The following is a 23,558-nucleotide window of genomic DNA, read 5'->3' as shown; positions in this document are numbered from 1 at the left end:
CCTGTGAGAGAGAGAGAGAGACACGCACGCAGAGTAAAACACTATGCACATCTCCCTCAGACGTGTGCACACCTGTGAGAGAGAGAGAGAGACACACACGCACGCACAGAGTAAACACTATGCACATCTCCCTCAGACGTGTGCACACCTGTGAGAGAGAGAGAGACACTATGAAACACTATGCACATCTCCCTCAGACGTGTGCACACCTGTGAGAGAGAGAGAGACACTATGAAACACTATGCACATCTCCCTCAGACGTGTGCACACCTGTGAGAGAGAGAGAGACACTATGAAACACTATGCACATCTCCCTCAGACGTGTGCACACCTGTGAGAGAGAGAGAGACACTATGAAACACTATGCACATCTCCCTCAGACGTGTGCACACCTGTGAGAGAGAGAGAGAGACACAAACACTATGCACATCTCCCTCAGACGTGTGCACACCTGTGAGAGAGAGAGAGAGACACAAACACTATGCACATCTCCCTCAGACGTGTGCACACCTGTGAGAGAGAGAGAGAGACAAACACTATGCACTAAGAGAGAGAGACAAACACTATGCACATCTCCCTCAGACGTGTGCACACCTGTGAGAGAGAGAGAGAGACAAACACTATGCACTAAGAGAGAGAGACAAACACTATGCACATCTCCCTCAGACGTGTGCACACCTGTGAGAGAGAGAGAGAGACACGCACGCACACACACACACAGAGTAAACACTATGCACATCTCCCTCAGACGTGTGCACACCTGTGAGAGAGAGAGAGACACGCACGCACGCACACACACACACACACAGAGTAAATTACTACTGATCTTCTTCCGGTTTAACCCATTCTGAGATCAGATTCATACGAGGTTTCCACTGGACACACACTGGTCTGATGAACCCATTCTGACCTGAGATCAGATTCTAAAAATGTCAGTCGTTCTTCGATTTTTCAAAAATAGCAGACCTACAAGCTCGTAGCGCGCCACTCGGTGGCGCGCTATGAGCTTGTAGATCTGCTATTTTTCAATAGCTAAAAGCATAACATGATGCCAACACCAAAATGGGTTCCCGTTCAGAATGGGTTAACTGGATAATCGAGAAATGTACAGATAGAATCAGAAACATCCTTATTGCCACAGGGACATCATAAATAATATCATAAATAAATAGCCTATTTTCACCATTTTTTTTAATGTTTGAAATGTTTTCATCGTTTCCATTAAAATTGTGATTAAATCAATTTGATCAATTTAAATGATGCCTGTTTATCGACTATTGTTCACCGAGACCTGGTCATTAACTCATTGCCTTATATTACACCAAGCTCCTCCCCTCTCCCTCCCCTCCCTCCCTGGAACCCACTTTCAGTGATAAATGGCTGCAGCCGTAACACACACCATGTGGTGGTGCTGCTCCTGGTGGAAGAAGGAACTGTTCAGGTGGTCAGAGAAAGAAGAGAACCGGAGGACAGTTCTCTCACTGTCTTTTAATGTTCTTTAGCTTTTAGTGTTTTTTTCCCTTTTTTCTAATAAAGTTGTTTTTATTTGTTGTTACCTCTGTAAAGCCCCCCCCCATGTAAAGCGTCTTTGGGTACTCAGAAAAGCGCTATATAAGTTTGAGATATTAGGAGGACTGACCATGTGGTGGTGCTGCTCCTGGTGGAAGGAGGAACTGTTCAGGTGGTCAGAGAAAGAAGAGAAGTGGAGGACAGAGAAGGACGGACATGTCGTCTTCCTCTTGAAAGACCACAGCACCTGAATACAACAACAGAGGGGACACGAGACACTTTCAACCAGGCATGACTGGTTCCATCATTTTTAAGCCCAAATTGTGTACCTCCCCCCACAAATATCACCCTTGAGGAGTTGTAAATTTGACATAGAAACCACTTACATAATACACAAAACCATTTTTAAAAGCCTTTTATATGGTATATAGATATAGATATAGAGGGCTACTCTTTTTCATGTCAAGGACCACCAATTAGCCCACAGACCCCCATTTGAAGAGGTAATGCCAGGGACCCCCTTAACCCATTCTGACCTGGGATCAGATTCATACGAGGTTTCCACTGGACACACACTGGTCTGATTAACCCCATTCTGACCTGAGATCAGATTCTAAAAAATGTCAGTCGTTCTTCGATTTTTCAAAAATAGCAGACCTACAAGCTCGTATCGCGCCACTCGGTGGCGCGATATGAGCTTGTAGATCTGCTATTTTTCAATAGGTAAAGCATAACATGATGCTAACACCAAAATGGGTGCCCGGTCAGAATGGGATAAGGCAGTGATTCTCAACCCGTTTAATTTCAAGGACCCCTGGTTTGACATGCATATTAGTCTACGGACCCCCATTTAATGGCATTTCTATCTGCGAGACTCCCAATTTATAATGTGAAATAAATGTTAATTTAACTCTGAGAGTGTACAAATGGAACCTAATGGACCCATTAGGGTCCATTTGGTTTCATGTGTACAGTCTCAGAGTTACAGACCCATAATAAGGGTCCATTTGGTTCCAAACTATCGTTTAGCTGGGGTCCCCCTGGAACTCCCTCAAGGACCCCATTTTGGGGACCACTGCTCTAAACGACTCATCCACAGAAGCAAGCAACTTTCATCATCCCCAAGTAGGCATGAAAACTATTATAGAAATAATAATAATCATCACTCACAGAAAATGTCTCATTTCATTTTCCTGATTCAAACCTTTTTGGAGACATAATTTGTAGTGCGTAGCATGTAGTAATAGCTTTCCAGTGGCCATTTTGCTAGTGGCACAGCATGTGTTTTGCCGTTTGCCTGTGTAGTGTAAATCACCAGCTGCTCACTAACATCCCTGGAGGACATTGCCACCTCACTGCCATCCAAGCAGAGCCAGTAACATAATCATCAGGGACCCTAACCACACATCACAGCCACCGCCTCCTTGAACTGCTGCCCTCTGGCAGCCAGTCATTACACTAAAAAGGTAGGGACGTCATCATTGTGACATTCTACTCCACCATGAATTGAGTACCACAGACGAAAAGTCCAAATTTCATTCTGACATCTCCACGAAAAGGCCTCGTTGTCCTGAATCCTTATCTATAATTTATACATTATGGATCAATAGTGTGGACTTGGACTGTTTTCGTCTGTGGCATTCAATTGTCGCTCAAGGAATTGCGAGGGCAGATATATGAGAAATATATATACACTATACTATACTGAATAGTGGAATTAGCCAGATCTACAAGCTCAAATGCCTTTTAGAAAATATATGTTTTTTGTTCCAACATGGCAATTTTGACAAAATAAGATTGCATTTATCGAACAGATCGTTGGTATGTGGATCCTGCAGATCGTTGGTATGTTGTGGATCGAACAGATCGTTGGTATGTGGATCCAACAGATCGTTGGTATGTGGATCCAACAGATCGTTGGTATGTGGATCCAACAGATCGTTGGTATGTTGTGGATCCAACAGATCGTTGGTATGTGCTGGGTTTGTGTCCAATAGCCATTGTTTGGCGACTGGGCCAAACTGGGCTGGGCCAAATCAGAAGTTTACCCTCAACCTACTAACAAGACCAGAGAAAGAGAGAGAGGACAGGGTGCATGTGGGCATAATATGATTACCCAAATACAACTCACCTCTCGGTCAGAGCTGTGCCACTGCTGATTGGACTGTATCGCAGTGTGTGTGCGTGCGTGGACAGAGCTACATTTACCTGTTGAGGTCCTGTTTTAATACAATACTGTGCCAGCTCAAGGGCTGCCACAGAAACATGAAAGGGTTTGAGAACCAGTGCTCTAAACAGTCAATGTACCAAATGTAAAATAGGTTGATATTGCCACCTAGTGGTCACATTGAATAACGTTGTATACTTAGGCATACAATAGAGCGTCAGTCCCACCCCCTTTCATGACGACGCCAGGCCCAGGAAATGATTCCCAATGCATTTTTCCCATAGACATTTCAAAAGGTATTTGTTTAAAGACGGTTACTCCGCGGACAAAGCCAACTCGAGTCGTGACAACTCATGACAACAAACACAATATTTTGGACAAAACAAATAATTACAAAGAAGAAAAACAAAACAAACAAAAAGTGTTGTAACCTGACGTTTTTTTTCTTCTTTCTAATTATTTGTTCGGCCCCAAAAAAATTGTGTTTATTGTCATGATTTGTCACGACAACAGTTGACTTTGTCCGCGGCGTAAACGTCTTTAAATAAATACTTTTTGAAATGTCTATGAGGAAAATGAACGGAGAGCCAGAGAGAGAGAGAGAGGACAGGGTGCATGTGGGCATAATACCAGTAAGACGCGCAAACGCGGGAAGCGAACGCAGCTGAGACCCTGCAGATCATGTCTGTCTGTCTGTCTGTCTGTCTGTGTGTCTGTCCCGCTGTTACTGTATATGTGGACCTGGCCCCTTTTGTGCCCATATATGGAGCTGAGTGGACCTGGCCCCTTTTGTGCCCATATATGGAGCTGAGTGATTGCTGATGCAACACACTCCATATTTGGATAGCGGGACAGACAGACACACAGACACACACACAGACATGATCTGCTAGGTCTCATAGTAAGTGCTCACTGCATTCGCAATCACTGCATTCGCAATAATAAAATAATATAATATTACCCAAATACAACTCACCTCTCTGTCAGAGCTGTGCCACTGCTGATTGGACAGAGCTAAGCTGACGTCAGCACGCTTCCCCAGGTAGGCTACAGACTGTCCACACCTCCGCAACACATCCGCAAACCTGAGAGCGGGAGAGACATTTTAATTATATTTTTTAACCACTAATTTATTCAAAAGAATGTTTGCTACATTGTTTCATTCCAACAATCAATCACAGACTGCAATACGACGACACAAAATAAATATTTAGAGCAGCAGATCTACAAATGCCATTAACATAAATGTTACAGAAAAAGGTACACCTTCATAGTCCCATATATTTTTTTAACACATCCAAGTATCCCAATTTTTCCATAGTAACTAAATTCAATGTTTTTGGTTGTGGATACAATGCCAACTTTGCTTGCCCAAAGATTAAATTGTTTGCCAGAATAACATTCTTTTGCATTTGTTTTGCGGGCTGAAAAGGATAAAGAGCATATTTTTGCTGAAGGAAGTCAAGGACTTCAGGTACCTGGGCCCGGCTCATGGGTGTGAACGCCTGTGGGACCGCATGCAAGTGGGGCTATTCAACTGTGGGGCTATTCAACTGTGGGGCTATTGGGGCTATTCAACTGTGGGGCTATTGGGGCTATTCAACTGGCGGCCCGCGGGGCACCGCGCGCGTGTGTGTGTGTGTGTTCATCCAGTGCTTGTTGACGCTCGTTATGTCAAATTATAGGTCAATAAAGGTATAGCATATACTTGCATAGACATATACGAACGAGTAAGACGCGCGAACGCGGGAAGCGAACGCACTCAGCTCCATATATGGGCACAAAAGGGGCCAGAGGTCCACAACAAACAAATCACTGGCCCCTTTTGTGCCCATATATGGAGCTGAGTGATTGCTGATGCAACACACTCCATATTTGGATAGCGGGACAGACAGACAGACAGACAGACACACACACAGACACACAGACATGATCTGCTAGGTCTCATAGTAAGTGCTCACTGCGTTCGCAATCACCCTGTGCTCATACTGTGCACAAATGTATTAGCCTACATAAATCTTTGTTTGAACACAAAATGCATTTGTAGAATCAAAATAAAATTGCGCTTCGTTCGTGCGCATGCTGTGCGGCCCTCCACACACAATCATTCTACAGTTGTGGCGCCCGACCTAATCTAGTTGAATACCCCTGCACTACTAGCATGGTTTTATGATATCAAGGCGATGAATCTGCTTATATGATATCTAGTCGATTTTCCTTGAAATTACCAAAAAAAAGATTGATAATCACTGCTGGAGAGAGACCATACCTGTTACTGTGTGGCAGTTGTGTGGGTGTGACTGTGGAGGCACTGTCCTCATTGTCAACGGTCAGACAAATTCCCCACAACTCCTCCAGATGGCGCTCCAAAACCTACCAGTCAAAACAGAAGATGACATTTTATGATGATTATGATCTGGCAGCAAAGCGGGTGCCTATGGGCTATAGTTCCAACCATTGGAACTATCCCATTGAGACAAAGCGGGTGCCTATGGGCTATAGTTCCAACCATTGCTCCTATGGCTGGATCTACCCCAGGGAGATAGAATGAGCACTTCCGCATTCCAGTGTTACAATGGGAGTCAAAGCTAGTGTCGCCACTCTCTTACTAAATTACTCTGTTTCAAACCCTAGCCACAGAATTAATTATTCGTCTGGCGCAACTGCTGCGCTCAACAACCGCATCATAATAGATCTGCGTGTCCGTGCATGTGCGACTGTCAATCAAATCCGCGACCGCAAGAGCCACCATTCTAGGAATGAAACGATCAGAAAGTGCACAACACTGGAGCAGTCTGAGGCTGCAGGGAAAACTGGCTCTTCTTCCCTTTGCAAACCACTCATTATCACACTCTATACTGTCAAATAACACCATAGGTGAGGACATTCTAATTTTCACTATTAAAGCCTGTTTACAGGTGTTGCCGACCAAGTTCAACTTGGCAACCTGGTACCCATCAGCACACGACCCACACTGCATCCTACATCCAGTACCACATGACAAAGAAACAGTCGCACACATCTTAAATGGTTGCAGCCACTATAAAGGACTGTACATTGCCAGACATGACCGTCTGGTGGACATGGTCTCAGACAAGATCAGAGGAGTACAGGACAGGACAACAAGAATGTATAAACACAGCACTGTAAAAATAGACTGGTTTGATCGCAATGACACGGATGTCAATTCACTACAAAATATTCCAAATACACCAGATATTGTGTTCATCAATGAAATTAGAAAGACTGTCACTATATTTGAAATAGGCTGCCCATTTAATTTGTATATGGACACTTGTTTTACATCCAAACTTGTGAAATATCAGCTTCTGGTGGAACGTATTATAGCCTTGGGATATAACTGTCAACTTATTGTCCTTGTATTTGGAAGTCTGGGCCATGTCCATAAACTTGTGCTCAGGGGTTTGCAATTGGGTGGAAAAAGCTGGCTAAATACTGCTCTGTCTCAGCTACCATGGGCAGTCTGTCTGTCTGGAGAAGGCGTTGTTTCATTTATCCCTAGGTGTCTTAAAAAACCCAAAACAAACATCCTGTCTAGTAGTGGCAAGTAATAGTATGTCAACAATGTGCTATATATATATTTTTTCTCTTCTTTTCCCTCTGTGTGTTAAGCATGTGCAGCAGCTATATCTGGTTGGACCATAATGTATAACCTAATTCTGATCAGTGTTTGGGTCTATTGTATTACGCCTCTTGTGCAGATCCAAATAAAATAATTCAAATGTGTGTGTGTGTGTGTGTGTGTGTGTGTGTGTGTGTGTGTGTGTGTGTGTGTGTGTGTGTGTGTGTGTGTGTGTGTGTGTGTGTGTGTGTGTGTGTGTGTGGACAGAGCTATATTTACCTGTTGAGGTCCTGTTTTAATAAAATATTGCGCCAGCTCAAGGGCTGCCACAGCGTCCTCCGTGGGGTGGTGACCTACCCTCTCATCACTCTGAATCTGCCTCCTGAGGCAGGGATGGGAGAATGGACACACACGTCATGAATAATAATGCAACTTTATTTATATAGCACCTTTCAAATTGGCATTACAAAGTGCTTTACAACAACAAACAGAAAACTATACAGCATTTCAATAGAAAACAAAAGCAGGAAAAATACATATACTAAAATGTTAGATTGGCAGTGAACGCTAATCTATAAAAGTGTGTTTTTAAAAGGGATTTAAAAGAGGACACTGATCCAGCCGCAGCGTGTTTGATCTGTAAGGGCAGTGTGTTTTGGTGCTATGGTGCTGAAAAGCCTGGTCTCCTTTGGACTTTAGCTGACAAATTTGAGGGTTAAGAAAGTCTTTGGATGAGGATCTCAGGGAGTGGGTTGGGACATAGGGGGCGATTAGATGGGTGATGTAGGGTGGAGCGAGACCGGACCTGGCCTACATCACTCTAGGCCATTGGTAAGGTAAGGTAAGCAAGATTCAGTGTCTTGCTCAAGGACACTTCGACAGTAACTCACGTGCGTGTGTGCGTGCATGCGTGTGTGCGTGGGAGAGAAATGGAGCCTGGGATCTTACTGAAGAATGATGTCAGCCAGGACCTTGAGTTTAAATTTCTGTCCAAACTCTTTCCTGTAGAGCAGTGAGGTGTCGATGACATGAGGATGGATGAGCTAGGAGAGGAGCAACACAATGACGGTTATCTGACGGCTATCTGACCCTTCTATGTCTACAAGCTCACATTCATTACAAGAGTCTATCTGACACTTCTATGTCTACAAGCTCACATTCATTACAAGAGTCTATCTGACCCTTCTATGTCTACAAGCTCACATTCATTACAAGAGTCTATCTGACCCTTCTATGTCTACAAGCTCACATTCATTACAAGAGTCTATCTGACCCTTCTATGTCTACAAGCTCACATTCATTACAAGAGTCTATCTGACCCTTCTATGTCTACAAGCTCACATTCATTACAAGAGTCTATCTGACCCTTCTATGTCTACAAGCTCACATTCATTACAAGAGTCTATCTGACCCTTCTATGTCTACAAGCTCACATTCATTACAAGAGTCTATCTGACCCTTCTATGTCTACAAGCTCACATTCATTACAAGAGTCTATCTGACCCTTCTATGTCTACAAGCTCACATTCATTACAAGAGTCTATCTGACCCTTCTATGTCTACAAGCTCACATTCACAATACAGTTCATGAAAGAACAAAGAAAACTTTACTATCCATTACATTTTGACATGAAATGGATAATTTGACTTTGGAACTCTGGCAACTGATACATAAATTGCATAAAATGCAATACAATACACAAATGTTTCCCCTAGCAACAGTGATCATGGGAGTTAGGTGAGGGGTTTATTTTATCATGTTTTAGTTTAAAAAAATATCCACAGCACAAATAAGTTCTTCTTTTCTCAGTGGGACCCCAAGCAACGTTGGGCTTGGTTTTCTGTAAAGGTGGAGGGCTTGCTTCCTAAATGTTTAAACCACTGGTTCTCAATCATTTTCAGGTGAAGGATCCCCAGATTAATGTAATTGTCCACCATCTGGACTGGTCGCTTATTTTGGGCTTGTTTCCATAGAACTAGTTGCTTCTCTTGCAGAACACTGACCCTAGACCTCCTGCCTGATGGTAGCAGCTCAAATGATGGATGAAGGTGTGGGTCAGACTCATTATAGAGCTGAATTGCCTATTGTTGTAAAAGAGTGTTATAGTGCATGTCCTGAAGGTGCATTTGTTTGTATCTGAGGTAGAGTCATTTTGACTAGTTGACTAGGTTTAACTACCTATATGTACTGTGTACAGTGGAGACTATAACTATAATCCATCTGATCTTGAGGCCTACAAAACCGGGATTTTTTTTTATTTTTTCTTATCAACTAGTCAACTAGTAACAACAACGTCGACTAGTGGATTTACTAGTCGACTAGTTGCTTAATGCCCTAATCTGAGGCAGTGTTTACCTTGCCTTAAAGCACCTCCGTTTCAAGAAAAGAATGCAGGCTTTACTAAGTTCACCTGAGGGCCAGCCAGCACCTGTCAACAAGAGGTGGGATGTGCGCTACTGCACTTTGATCCTGATACCTGAAGATGGACCCAGTGCCATCTGCTCCTGTCCTAACAACCACACACAGTTCTTTCGGTCTTACTGACACTAAAGGTCAAGGAAACCAAGGTGGTCGATGTGTTCGGTGTAAGAGGGTCTGAAAACGTCCTGGCAGCCAAGAGGCCATGTCATCAGCATACTTCATGAGCGCATGGCGACGCATCACGTTGTGAGCTTTTAGTATAGAGCGCCGCAGTCCCGCCCCCTTTCAGAAAAGCAAGTGGCCCAGGAAGTGGAAGCCCCATGCATTCTCCCATCGGCACTTCTAATATAATTTATTTAAAGACGGTTACGCCGCGGACAAAGCCAATTCGGATCGTGACGAATCATGACAATGAACACAATATTTTGGGACGATCAAATCATTAGAAAGAAGAAAATAAAGGCAGGAGACAACACTATTTGTTTTATTTTTCGTCTTATAAATTATTTGATCGGCCCAAAACATTGTGTTCATTGTCATGATTCGTCACGATCCGAATTGGCTTTGTCCGCGGCGTAACCGTCTTTAAATTAATTATATTAAAAGTGCCGATGGGAGAATGCATGGGGCTTCCACTTCCTAGGCCACTCGCTTTTCTGAAAGGGGGCGGGACTGCTGCTCTCTATAGGGCTATAGTGGTTAAACTGCTCCTTATGTAGCTGGGGACCCCTTGGAACCCCCCCAAGCTTCCCTGGAGTTCCCCAGACCACACTCTACAAACTGCATGGAGTCTATGAAATTAGTTTGATTTTGCAAATTGCAATGTAAGTTCCTTACTCACTACTATACGGTCCACGCATTTGCTTAGAAGATGAGTGAGGGCCGATTGGTCAGAAATGTTAGTGTCATTATCAACAAATCATTAATAAAACAATAGCGTATTTTATTTAACTGCTTCTCTATCAATATATTGTTTCTTTGCGATACTGTATAATTTCAGTTCATTGCCGAAGAAGCTCGTTCCAGTCACTCACCTTGAGAGCCACCAGGTCGTTTTCAAGCGAATGGCCGACCAGAACGGCGTCCGGCGGCAACAGCGTTATGATCTTGGCTTGGACCTCCCTCAGGGTGGTGGTGATTGGCCGCAGCATGGCTGCGGTGATGCCAGAGAAACTATCGGTAGTAGATACGTGAACATTAGCACCCAGACTGCACTGATCTGTCGACATTAGGCTTATGATCATAGCTACGAATATGATCATCCATCACTGTGGATGAGAGTGTATGTACTATTGTACTGAGAATCATAAAACACGGGACGTGATCTTAAGACTGTCCATTGTGCCAATGGACAGTCTTAAGTGAGTGAGTGTGTGTGTGACTGTGTGTGTGTGTGTGTGTGTGTGTGTGTGACTGTGTGTGTGTGTGTGCGTGCGTGCGTGCGTGCGTGCGTGCGTGCGTGCGTGCGTGCGTGCGTGCGTGCGTGCGTGCGTGCGTGCGTGCGTGCGTGCGTGCGTGCGTGCGTGCGTGCGTGCGTGTGTGTATGATTCTGTTTGTGTGTCCTTATGTGTGTGATTATCTATGCTTGAGCCAACAACAAAAAGTTCACTTTGCCACACCATTATTGCTCTGTCGGGGGTTCCGATTTCGGTGTCTGTGTGTTTCTGGCTATGTGTGTGTGTGTGTGTGTGTGTGTGTGTGTGTGTGTGTGTGTGTGTGTGTGTGTGTGTGTGTGTGTGTGTGTACCTGGTGAGGTAGTTGAGGATACGGTTTTCAGGTTTGACCAGATCGTCGAGCAAGCATCTCCCATCGCTTCCCACCAGGGAGACGCGTGTCAGCTCGTACCCCTTCACCGTGAGACACTGGAACAAACGCACATTTGTAATCAACGGTTTGAAAAACACAAAACATATCACACAGCGGGGATTGAAAGGAAAACTAGAGCGTGGACAGATTTTTACGTCCGATCGCGAATTCCTAGACCACCAAAATGTTTTGAACGATATTTAGTAAAACGTGCAAAATGGAGAAAAACTTTGATTACAAATTATTAACAATCAACTTATAAGCACACAAAATACAACAGTTTTTTAGAGACCTATTAAAGTTTGTCTTTTTTAGCAATGTCAACATTGAAAGTCACTGGACAAATAGCCTGCATAATTGCTGATACGATGTCGTCTATAGCTATAACTGAGAGTGGAGCTTCACGCCTCACCATCTCACAGTCCAGTCCGTACAGTGGACTGCTGTCCGTGACCCGTCCGGGTCCGTCCCTGCCCGTACAGGCAAAGCCCTCGAAGTCTGGCAAACCTGAGGAGAGGAGCGGGGGAAAGAGGGAGAGACGCTCATGAGATTTAATGCTTTCTACTTTCAAATGGTTCCAATCTCCTTCTTCCTGCATGGAGAGATCAGAATCAGATAGACCCAAGGGGCCAGCTAGGCACTCCAATGTTGAAGCGCTGGTCCCTAGTGGTAAGAGGAAGGACTGCAGGCGGACCCGTGGATTCTTGACGAGGAAACCCCGTGCAACCGAGCGCCCAATGTAAAGCCCAGGTGCACTCTGAAGTGAAATGCTGAATCAGCGAAATAGACGGTACTTCCGGCAGCCTTCCGGGTGCTTCAAAACGCCACTGAGCAACTTCCACTGACATGAATAGCGGAGGGGGCGGAGCTTCGCGCTAGTTTAGTCTCTATCCTTTTAATACTCTATGGATAGACCGAGAGAAAAACCACTCAAAGGTGCAATCCACAACTTTCTTTGAGTGAATACAATGTTACTTTAACCAATCTGTATAGGGCGCCGCAGTCCCTTTCAGAAAAGCGAGTGGCCCAGGAAATGAAACCCCATGCATTCTCCCATCGGCACTTCTTATTTAATTTATTTAAAGACGGTTACGCCGCGGACAAAGCCAACTCGGATCATGACAATGAACACAATGTTTTGGGGCCGATCAAATCATTAGAAATAAGAAAAGAAAGTCAGGAGACAAGACTATTTGTTTTGTTTTTTGTTTTTCGGCCCAAAACATTGTGTTCATTGTCATGATTTGTCACGATCCGAGTTGGCTTTGTCCGCGGCGTAACCGTCTTTAAATAAATTATATTAGAAGTGCCGATGGGAGAATGCATTGGGGTTTTCATTTCCTGGGCCACTCGCTTTTCTGAAAGGGGGAGGGACTGCGGCGCTCTATAGACTAGTATGGTATAACAGTACAGTGGTCCGGGGACCACCAGTGGTCCTTGATGGGGTTCCAGGTGGTCCCCAGCTAACTGACGGAGAGTTGGTAACCAAATGGACCGTTATTAGATAGTTAACTCTTGACTGTTTCATTTTACGTTCTCAAGAGTTGAATTATTGTTAAACATCTGCATTAGTTATTCATTTACAAGAAATCTACACAATTAGAGAAGGAGGGAGGTATCCATGGCTGGGAGGATACCTCCAGGATGGATACCTCCAGGAGGGAGGTATCCATGGCTGGGAGGATACCTCCAGGATGGATACCTCCAGGAGGGAGGTATCCATGGCTGGGAGGATACCTCCAGGATGGATACCTCCAGGAGGGAGGTATCCATGGCTGGGAGGATACCTCCAGGATGGATACCTCCAGGAGGGAGGTATCCATGGCTGGGAGGATACCTCCAGGATGGATACCTCCAAGAGGGAGGTATCCATGGCTGGGAGGATACCTCCAGGATGGATACCTCCAGGAGGGAGGTATCCATGGCTGGGAGGATACCTCCAGGATGGATACCTCCAGGAGGGAGGTATCCATGGCTGGGAGGATACCTCCAGGATGGATACCTCCAGGAGGGAGGTATCCATGGCTGGGAGGATACCTCCAGGATGGATACCTCCAGGAGGGAGGTATCCATGGCTGGGAGGATACCTCCAGGATGGATACCTCCAGGAGGGAGGTATCCATGGCTGGGAGGATACCTCCAGGATGGATACCTCCAGGAGGGAGGTATCCATGGCTGGGAGGATACCTCCAGGATGGATACCTCCAGGAGGGAGGTATCCATGGCTGGGAGGATACCTCCAGGATGGATACCTCCAGGAGGGAGGTATCCATGGCTGGGAGGATACCTCCAGGATGGATACCTCCAGGAGGGAGGTATCCATGGCTGGGAGGATACCTCCAGGATGGATACCTCCAGGAGGGAGGTATCCATGGATACCTCCAGGAGGGAGGTATCCATGGCTGAAATGCTGCATAAATAATGGAAGGCTGAAAACCACTGGTATAGTAAGTACCATGTTAACCCATTTCATTTTTGCCTACCCTCTAAAATCACCAACCTAATAAAAAACATGTACCAGGATTTCAGTGGCCGTGTGATCAGCAAGGGCAAACTTTCAGACACCTTTGCAATCACAACAGGAGTACGGCAGGGTTGTCTCCTCTCTCCTCTGATCTTCCTCATTGCCATTGATTGGATAATGAGAAAAACAACCAAAGATCATCGGACAGGAATCCAGTGGACCTTGTTTACACAGCTCGAGGACCTGGACTTTGCAGATGACCTCGCAATACTCTCTGAAAACCACACACACATGCAACAGAAGACAGACAGACTGCAGGCAAACAGCGAACAGCTTGGGCTCAAGATCAACACCGGTAAAACGAAGACTATGAAGATAAATCCGCGGGTACACGACCCCATCACACTTGGAGGAGAGGCCATAGAAGATCTGGAACACTTTACATATCTAGGGAGCAACATCAGCAGGGATGGAGGAGCAGACAGGGACATAGAGCAAAGAAACAGCAAAGCACAGCTGGCATTTAGGATCTTGCGACCAATCTGGATATCCAAACAGCTCTCTAATAACACCAAGCTACGGATCTTCAACACAAATGTGAAGACCGTCCTGCTCTATGGCTCTGAAACATGGAAGACTAACGAGGGCCTAATAAACAAGCTACAGGTGTTTGTAAATAAATGCCTGCGTTACATCCTCAAACTATGGTGGCCCATCAAAACCACAAATGAGGAGTTATGGAGGATTTCAAAACAGGACAGTATAGATAATACCATCAAACGCAGAAAGTGGAACTGGATAGGCCACACCCTTAGAAAGGACACAGAAAACATCACAAGGCAGGCCCTGGACTACAATCCACAGGGGAAGAGGAAACGGGGTAGGCCAAGAAACACCTGGAGACGTTCCACTATCCAGGACCTTAAGGACATTGGAATGAGCTGGCAGGAAGCAAAAGCGCAGGCCCAGAATAGAGTGAGATGGAGAGCTCTGGTGGACGCCCTATGCCCCTCGACGGGGTAAAGAGGATTAAGTCAAGTAAGTCAAGTAACCCATTTCATGCATTTGGTGTTTAAAGCATTATGTATGTTATATACTTTAGCTGTTGAAAAATAGCAGATCTACAAGCTCATAGTGCGGCACAGAGTGCCGCGCTACGAGCTTGTAGGTCTGCTATTTTTGAAAAATTATGAAAATGTGGTGCAAATCTTTGAATATATTTTCTTTCAGAGCAAACATATTTTTAACTCAAATCTTTGCTTCTGGGGGGGGGGGGGTCCCTGGAACAACATATATCAGATGGGGGTCGGCTGCTGATTACATATAATTTTTGGGGTCCGTAATATTGATTACCACTGATATAGGATATTTACAAAAAAGAAAAAGAAAAACTGACATGATTTAGAAGACATTTTTTACATTTCGACGTCAGGCCTAAATGGGTTAATACAATAGCCAACACAACTGCAGTGGTTGTATATGGTCTCCCTTGTTCTTTGATTGAGAAATGCATATTATATTATATGGTCAGGTAGGACCACCTACTGGTTGACAAGTGGTACCGACAGGAGATCAAAATGTAATTTCTCCCCTGAGCAAATAGGCAGGCTCTGTTAGCTCAGTGGTAGACATGTGGGGGACCCGGGTTCGAGTCTTGGGTAGGCCATGAAATTTACGAATTGCATATTAAAGCCCTGTAGGAGCCGTAATATGTTGCTTTCTAATGTGCTATTATTATTATTGACGTAAGGTATGTCACTTTAATGGGCACTGCCTAGGTAGTGGGCGTGTCACGGGGGCTGGGGCGCTGCCACTCTAGTTTTCATGGCGTTACCTGTCACTTGGGTGAGGGAAGTTTGATAGAGAGAGGAGGTGAACAGTGGGAGAAGACATTTCTGTTGACCGTATAAAACGCACCAGCCATCACCAGTAACAACCACGTTCAGTTATAGCTAAAGCCTGGGAACTGTTGTAACTTCGTGTGGTGACAAGAATAAACGGTAAAACGTACAGCTGGAATGGACCTGAATTCATTGCGTACGCGTCATACAAGCGTCTCTTTACTCTCATGTTTAGCTCCTCGCGGCGGCCTGTAAACCGCCGCTACAAGCCCTATAAATGCTTTGTCGAACAGTGACTAGCAAAAATAGATGAACAACAAGCTTGGCTATTTCTATAATTGCTATTTCTATGGACCGTGAGTCTGCAATAAAGACATGCATTCATTCATTCACAACGTGTTGCATCACAATGTGTTTGTTGTAGATCTGGTATTTTCCCCAATTGTTTTGATTCTTGAAACTTCTGAGGACACCAGGTTGAAAGTGGTTAACCCATTTTGGGCGGGAACCCCTTTTGGTGTTATGCTTTTAGCTATTGAAAAGTAGCAGACCTACAAGCTCATAGCGCGCCACCGAGTGGCGCGCTACGAGCTTGTAGGTCTGCTATTTTTGAAAAATCGAAGAACGACTGACATAGCTTTTTCAGAAAACGGTCATTTTCAAACAGAGTAGAATCTGATTAGAATCTGATCTCAATGGGAGACAAACAGAGGCAGAGAAGCAGCCAGAGACTCACCTTCGACAGGGAAGCGTTTCTTGATCATCTCCTCCTCTGTCAGAGTGTAGGCTGTCAGCCCTCTGGTCTTCCTTCCAAACCTCCTGGTTACTGGGTGCCAGGCTACCGCTGCAGCAGAGCACACATTTAATCAGTACGCTGATTAAATGGCACATTTTACAACGCAAGGTTAACAAAGTGCTGTACAGGTAAATAAAAACTAAATCCACTAGCTACGGCACAGAAAAGCAGCAGCAAGAAGAAAAACACAACACAAACAAAGACACTGAAACATCCCAGACGCAGCAGTGAAACAAAACAAAACATGGACCATCGAGACACTCAACTGGAGTTAACCCATTCTGACCTGAGATCAGATTCATACCAGGTTTCCACTGGACACACACTGGTCTGATGAACCCATTCTGACCTGAGATCAGATTCTAAAAAAATGTCAGTCGTTCTTCGATTTTTCAAAAATAGCAGACCTACAAGCTCGTAGCGCGCCACTCGGTGGCGCGCTATGAGCTTGTAGATCTGCTATTTTTCAATAGCTAAAGCATAACATGATGCTGACACCAAAATGGGTTCCCGTTCAGAATGGGTTAAAAGCCAAGGTGTAAAGGTGGGTTTTGAGACATGATTTAAAAGTCTCAATGGACGGGGCCAGTTTGACGTGGGAGGGGAGCACGTTATGTTAGCAGTGAGCCCAGTGTCTCCGATGTCATGGACACTTACTTCAGTAAGACAGCTCTCCCCCTATCCACAAGGAGGAGCAGTGCACCAAAGCATTATGGGAATTCTAGTCCAGGAAGGAAGTGAGCCCACTTCCGATGACATCAGAGACACTGGGCTCACTGCTAAAATCTAAAATATCTAAAACCACATTATTACACACATAAGGACCCCCAGGAAAGTGTTACATCAACATATATATTTTTGTGTCCCTTTAAGATTTAACTGGCCCGCAGACCGCAGTGACCATGGGGGATTAAACACCTCAATACATTCTGACAGATACTGGGGTGCCAAGCTATTCAGTGATTTAATAACAAACAATACAAATTTAAAATCAATTCTGAAGCGCACAGGGAGCCAGTGGAGTGACGCCAGAACGGGTGTGATGTGGTCGTGCCTGCGAGTTCCTGTTAACCCATTCTGACCGGGAACCCATTTTGGTGTCGGCATCATGTTATGCTTTAGCTATTGAAAAATAGCAGACCTACAAGCTCATAGCGCGCCACCGAGTGGCGCGCTATGAGCTTGTAGGTCTGCTATTTTTGAAAAATCTAAGGAACGACTGACATTTTTAGAATCTGATCTCAGGTCAGAATGGGTTAATCAGACCAGTGTGTGTCCAGTGGAAACCTCGTATGAATCTGATCTCAGATCAGAATGGGTTAAGAGGCCTGCCACGGCATTTTGGACCAACTGAAATCGGGCCATGGAGGCTTGGTTTAAGCCAACATAGAGCGCATTGCAATAATCTAGACGCGTGGAGATGAAAACACGCTTAAAATCCTTAAAGGAGAGCAAAGACTTAAATTTAGCAAGCAGCCTCAGGTGGTAAAAGCTGGATCTGACCACGGCATTAACCTGTTTATCCAGTTTAAGTGCGCTGTCAAATTTTACGCCAAGGTTGGAGACAACAGGTTCGACGTAAGGCTGCAGGGAACCCAGGTCGGTGGGTACAGAGCCAGGACCACTAGGCCCAAACACCATGACTTCGGTTTTACTCTCGTTAACTCGTTAACTCTTATGCTTTTTTGTTCTTGCTTAATGTAAGTCGCTCTGGATTAAGAGCGTCTGCTAAATGCCTAAATTGTAAATTGTTAAGAAATTAAGAGCCTTCCAAGCCTTAATGTCATTTTGGGATGCAAAATGCACCCTATATCTAGACAGTGGAGGAGAGGGGTCAGGGCGCTGTTGTTCTCTTTTTTTAATGGGCATGTAGATTTGAGAGTCACCCGCATAGAGGTGATAAGAGATACCATGCTTCTTAAAAATTAAACCAAGGGGGAGAAGATATAAGGAGAAAAGTATTGTCCCCAGGATCCAGCCCTGGGGGACTCCAGAAGACAGGGGGGTCGAGGATGATACAAAATCTCCAATTTTTTACAGAGAAGCATCTCTCAGACAGATAGGAAGCAAACCAGGCTAAGGCTGACACAGACACAATGCTCTAACCGATAAATTAGAGTTTTGTACCAGGAGTGTCAACTCATTCTATTTATTTATTTGTATCTTTTTTGTTGTTGACCATAATGCACCCACACAATTAAAAAACATGACTCAGAGAGATGCCCTTTCATCCCACCTTGATAGGGGTGACTGCTTTCCTGGCTGCTTTTGGAAACGGGTAAAGTGTCCAATTCAGGCACTTCACAGGTGAAGATTCCAGACGCTAGGTTGGTGGACGCTGGAGTGAAGCTGAGCCTCTGAAACATAAATAGAAACAAAAAAAAAGAACATTGACTGAAAAATGCGGAGGAAAGAAAAGCATCTCCTATAACCTGCTTGTGAAGCATGTGAACATGCAGGCACTATTTTCTGTTTTCACTTGACTAGACCTCGACCAATGCCAGATTTTAGGGTCTGATTATCAATGAGCCCAAGGACGTTTTGAAAGATATTTTATGAAAAAAGTGTTTTAATAATAAAAATAGACGATTTACAAGCTCAACCATATTATAACCATATAAGATGACATGGGAGTTAAATACTGCAATTTGTAAAAAATGACAAAATATACTCCTATCGTCGTTGAAAAGGAACTCATACAATGTCCATGGGTGATGGGAGGGACCCATCTAAAAGACCACCCCTGGGTCCCGGGACCCATTACATTGAAAACCTATTTACATCACTGCCTACGTATGTCGTCAAAGAACTCCCCGTAGCAAATAGGCAGGCCAAATTGACCATACTGTATGTCGGTCTGGCCCATGATCACTAGCAGACACTTCGCTTTCTACGTGAAAGTCGACAATGCAGTCTCCTTAACCCATTCTGACCTGAGATCAGATTCATACGAGGTTTTCACTGGACACACACTGGTCCGATTAACCCATTCTGACCTGAGATCAGATTCTAAAAATGTCAGTCGTTCTTCGATTTAAAAAAAAATAGCAGACCTACAAGCTCGTATGAGCTTGTAGATCTGCTATTTTTCAATAGCTAAAGCACGACATGATGCTAACACCAAAATGGGTTCCCGGTCAGAATGGGTTAATGGTCCCTTCCGATGCCTGGCGAGGAAAGAGGGCTCAATTCGGCTGAGGCGCAGAGGCGGTGATATTAAAACTTTCCAAAGAGCGTCACTTACAGTGCTGTAGTTGGCTCTCAAAGAGCGTCACTTACAGTGCTGTAGTTGGCTCTCAAAGAGCGTCACTTACAGTGCTGTAGTTGGCTCTCAAAGAGCGTCACTTACAGTGCTGTAGTTGGCTCTCAAAGAGCGTCACTTACAGTGCTGTAGTTGGCTCTCAAAGAGCGTCACTTACAGTGCTGTAGTTGGCTCTCAAAGAGCGTCACTTACAGTGCTGTAGTTGGCTCTCAAAGAGCGTCACTTACAGTGCTGTAGTTGGCTCTCAAAGAGCGTCACTTACAGTGCTGTAGTTGGCTCTCAAAGAGCGTCACTTACAGTGCTGTAGTTGGCTCTCAAAGAGCGTCACTTACAGTGCTGTAGTTGGCTCTCAAAGAGCGTCACTTACAGTGCTGTAGTTGGCTCTCAAAGAGCGTCACTTACAGTGCTGTAGTTGGCTCTCAAAGAGCGTCACTTACAGTGCTGTAGTTGGCTATCAAAGAGCGTCACTTACAGTGCTGTAGTTGGCTCTCAAAGAGCGTCACTTACAGTGCTGTAGTTGGCTATCAAAGAGCGTCACTTACAGTGCTGTAGTTGGCTATCAAAGAGCGTCACTTACAGTGCTGTAGTTGGCTATCAAAGAGCGTCACTTACAGTGCTGTAGTTGGCTATCAAAGAGCGTCACTTACAGTGCTGTAGTTGTACTTACAGTGCTGTAGTTGTACTTACAGTGCTGTAGTTGTACTTACAGTGCTGTAGTTGTACTTACAGTGCTGTAGTTGTACTTACAGTGCTGTAGTTGTACTTACAGTGCTGTAGTTGTACTTACAGTGCTGTAGTTGTACTTACAGTGCTGTAGTTGTACTTACAGTGCTGTAGTTGTACTTACAGTGCTGTAGTTGTACTTACAGTGCTGTAGTTGTACTTACAGTGCTGTAGTTGTACTTACAGTGCTGTAGTTGTACTTACAGTGCTGTAGTTGGCTCTCAGGTGGCGAAAAGTGACATAGTGTTTGTAGAAGTCGCTCTGCGTCAGGCCGTCGACAACCACAACGTTAACACCTTTCAGCCTCCTTTGGTGACTCAGACGACACCAGCTGACACGCACGCACATGTGTGCGCACGCACACACACACACACACACACACACACACACACACACACACACACACACACACACACAAACACAAAGACATTGAGGAGTGCAACAGTTAATTTAATTAATCCATTAAAATCTATTATAAAAAACGAATACATTTTACTAACAAAAATGAAGAAAATAGCCTAAATACATTTGTTGTGATGATTTGTCAAATTGTAAAAAGCCCTAGAATTGATTTTAGAATGTGGTTTGGCTTAATTTTGAATTTGTCGATATATAAAAACAAAATGCTAGATTATTAAATTCATAGAAAAATACTTGTATAGAACAATCGCCAAGCAAAAATAGTTTTGGGGGGCCCAGGCCGGTCCAGCGGTCCGGGCACCCAGGCTGGTATTCCAGCCTGACAGCGTGTCGCGGGTTCGAGTCCCGATCCCGACAACCTTTGCTGCGTGTCCTCTCCCAATCTCTCTCTCTGTTTCCTGTCAACCTACTAAGAAAGCCTACTAAAAGGCTATATATATATATATATATATATATATATACATATACGTATAGTTTTGGGAGCCTTACAATTCCTACCTGGGTTTTTCCAAGCCAAAGCCTCTCCCCAGTGCTGCGAACTGAAGCAGCTCTGTTAGATTCATCAGCGTCAAGGGCTCCTGGACGCAGCCCAACTGCACAGAGATCCTCGGGGAGGGCTGAGGACGTTCACATTCAACCGGAACGCCACCGTTCGGCTCGGTCTTCAGCTTCTTGGTGTTTTCTCGCGATGTTGTGGACATGCTCTCCTTTCTTTTCATGCCGTAGCATGATGCCGGTTCCATAGTCGCCCCGAAAGATCCGCTGGATCAAAGAAGAAGACGTCTCAAATTACATTCTCAGTTATAGTTTCTGTCGGGTGGAAAACCTCATAATGTCCAAAACGGTTAATGGTTCAGGATTCAAATTCTGAAATAGCAAAAGGTAGCAGATCTACACGTTTATGGATTGTGGATCTGCTACTTTTGATGCTTTTGTGACACTGTAGTATGAATGATCAAGTAAAAAGTTTGAATATGGAGATAAGAGGTTTCTGCCAACATTATGTGACAAACAAACAAACAAAGCTTAGAGGTGCTCAGAAAGACATACATTATGTTGACAATAGCCTAATGTTCCTTTAGACATCATAGTTGTTGTAGCAGTAGTGGTATTCTGGTTTCTGGTTTACAGTGGTGAAAAGTACATGTATATCTACTGTAGTACTGCACTCACATACGATGTACAATGTGCCAGCTTTATTATTAATACTAAAAATATGTGTCATGTCATGTGTTGCTGTGACTCACAGCAACACATAACATGAGTGATATTACATAGGCCTACATTTCATGTAGGAATAAATTAAATCGATGTAATATCACAGCCATGCATTTTAAGGCTAGTAGTGCTATAAAAGGTGCACATACCTTGCAGAGGACCCTAGCCCCACAAGTCAGAACCCAATGGTACTGAAGTTTCTGACATTTTTGCCGGCAGTACTATTGGGTACGATAGATTGGGCTGACCCAGGGGGTTCCGAGAGGGGCTAAGAGGACCCCAGATCAGCACGATGCTCTGTCTGTCTCCACTATATCGTTATAGAAAGGTGTGTGCTAATAAACAATGTATGCTTTATGTATTCAGAGTAGGCCTACAACAATTAAAGTTATCGGAGGCTATTTTAATTGCATGAATATTGTTTAAAGTGTGTAATAATATGCATTTACCAGACAGTTAAACTCCATCAGCCGGTTCAAACCACATGGAGGAAGTCCACAACGGATGTTATGGTTGTTCAATGTTCACCATCTGCAGGATTTCCGGGTTGATTTTCTTTTTTACCTTTCACAATAAAAGCTGCGCGAACATGATTTGTTTTAAATCGACTTCAACTTCAGTTCATTTGTTTTTGCGCAAGCTTCTCATGGTTTGCAGTTCGATTTTAAATAAAGAAAAATTACAGTTTTGAATTTGGTAAAACTATCAAATATCAAAATAACTATTAAATATACACTATACATAAAAGTGTGTGACAGACACGACACGTGACAGTGATTGATTGATTGATTGAAATCTTTATTAACAGTTTGCAGAATTACAGTACATTTCAAGCACAAACTCAATACAAAGACTGTTAACTGTGAGTGGACGACCCAATTAAGCCTTACACTTGTTTACAACAGGGTCCACATTGTTCAATTCATCAAAACATTTAGAGACAAACAAATAGACACTTCTATGTAGTTAAAGAACAGAACAGGAATTCATCATATAGGAAGCGAAAAGGGAAAAATGACTGACGGAGTTACGCGCTTGTGCAAATAATTACATATTAAATAGCAGCCAATATAAAATATGGATTAGATAAAATGTATGGGAAAGGGAATGCGTCACAGGAATGTTAGAATACCGGTAGATTATCATTGAGCGAGTACCGTATATAATGTCTATGGGCCTACCATTGGAGCATGTAAGGCTGACATTGCCATCTAGTGGTCACATTTCAATTTCTAAATTGCTTCCTTTATTTCCCCTAAACAATATGACAGTTGAGTTGACCATAGTTACATACAGTTAGTGAGGCAGGGGTAGAGATACAGTAAAACCAATTTGTTCTTAAATTAA

General features: G+C 44.1%; 1 protein-coding gene across 1 annotated transcript in view; it reads right to left on the bottom strand.

Moving 5' to 3' along the window:
• The window catches only part of rexo5 (RNA exonuclease 5), a 32,241-nt gene extending 9,533 nt beyond the window's left edge, over nt 1–22,708 (bottom strand). The window contains exons 1-13 of the mRNA XM_080759539.1: nt 22,661–22,708; nt 21,492–21,755; nt 20,778–20,904; nt 18,825–18,945; nt 16,529–16,636; nt 11,900–11,994; nt 11,428–11,543; nt 10,716–10,854; nt 8,208–8,302; nt 7,539–7,641; nt 5,946–6,049; nt 4,653–4,761; nt 1,640–1,756 (exon numbers count right to left, since the gene is read on the bottom strand). Of these exons, the coding sequence (XP_080615665.1) occupies nt 1,640–1,756; nt 4,653–4,761; nt 5,946–6,049; nt 7,539–7,641; nt 8,208–8,302; nt 10,716–10,854; nt 11,428–11,543; nt 11,900–11,994; nt 16,529–16,636; nt 18,825–18,945; nt 20,778–20,904; nt 21,492–21,736 (1,479 nt within the window). The 5' untranslated portion in view covers nt 21,737–21,755; nt 22,661–22,708. The remainder of the gene's footprint in view (nt 1–1,639; nt 1,757–4,652; nt 4,762–5,945; nt 6,050–7,538; nt 7,642–8,207; nt 8,303–10,715; nt 10,855–11,427; nt 11,544–11,899; nt 11,995–16,528; nt 16,637–18,824; nt 18,946–20,777; nt 20,905–21,491; nt 21,756–22,660) is intronic.
• Nucleotides 22,709–23,558: the final 850 nt, after the last annotated feature.

The sequence above is a fragment of the Protomyctophum bolini genome, assembly GCF_963924005.1.
Source record: "Protomyctophum bolini genome assembly, chromosome: 3".
Taxonomy (NCBI): domain Eukaryota; kingdom Metazoa; phylum Chordata; class Actinopteri; order Myctophiformes; family Myctophidae; genus Protomyctophum; species Protomyctophum bolini.
Note: the sequence above shows the minus strand (reverse complement) of the source record. Positions and strands in the feature narration are given on the sequence as shown.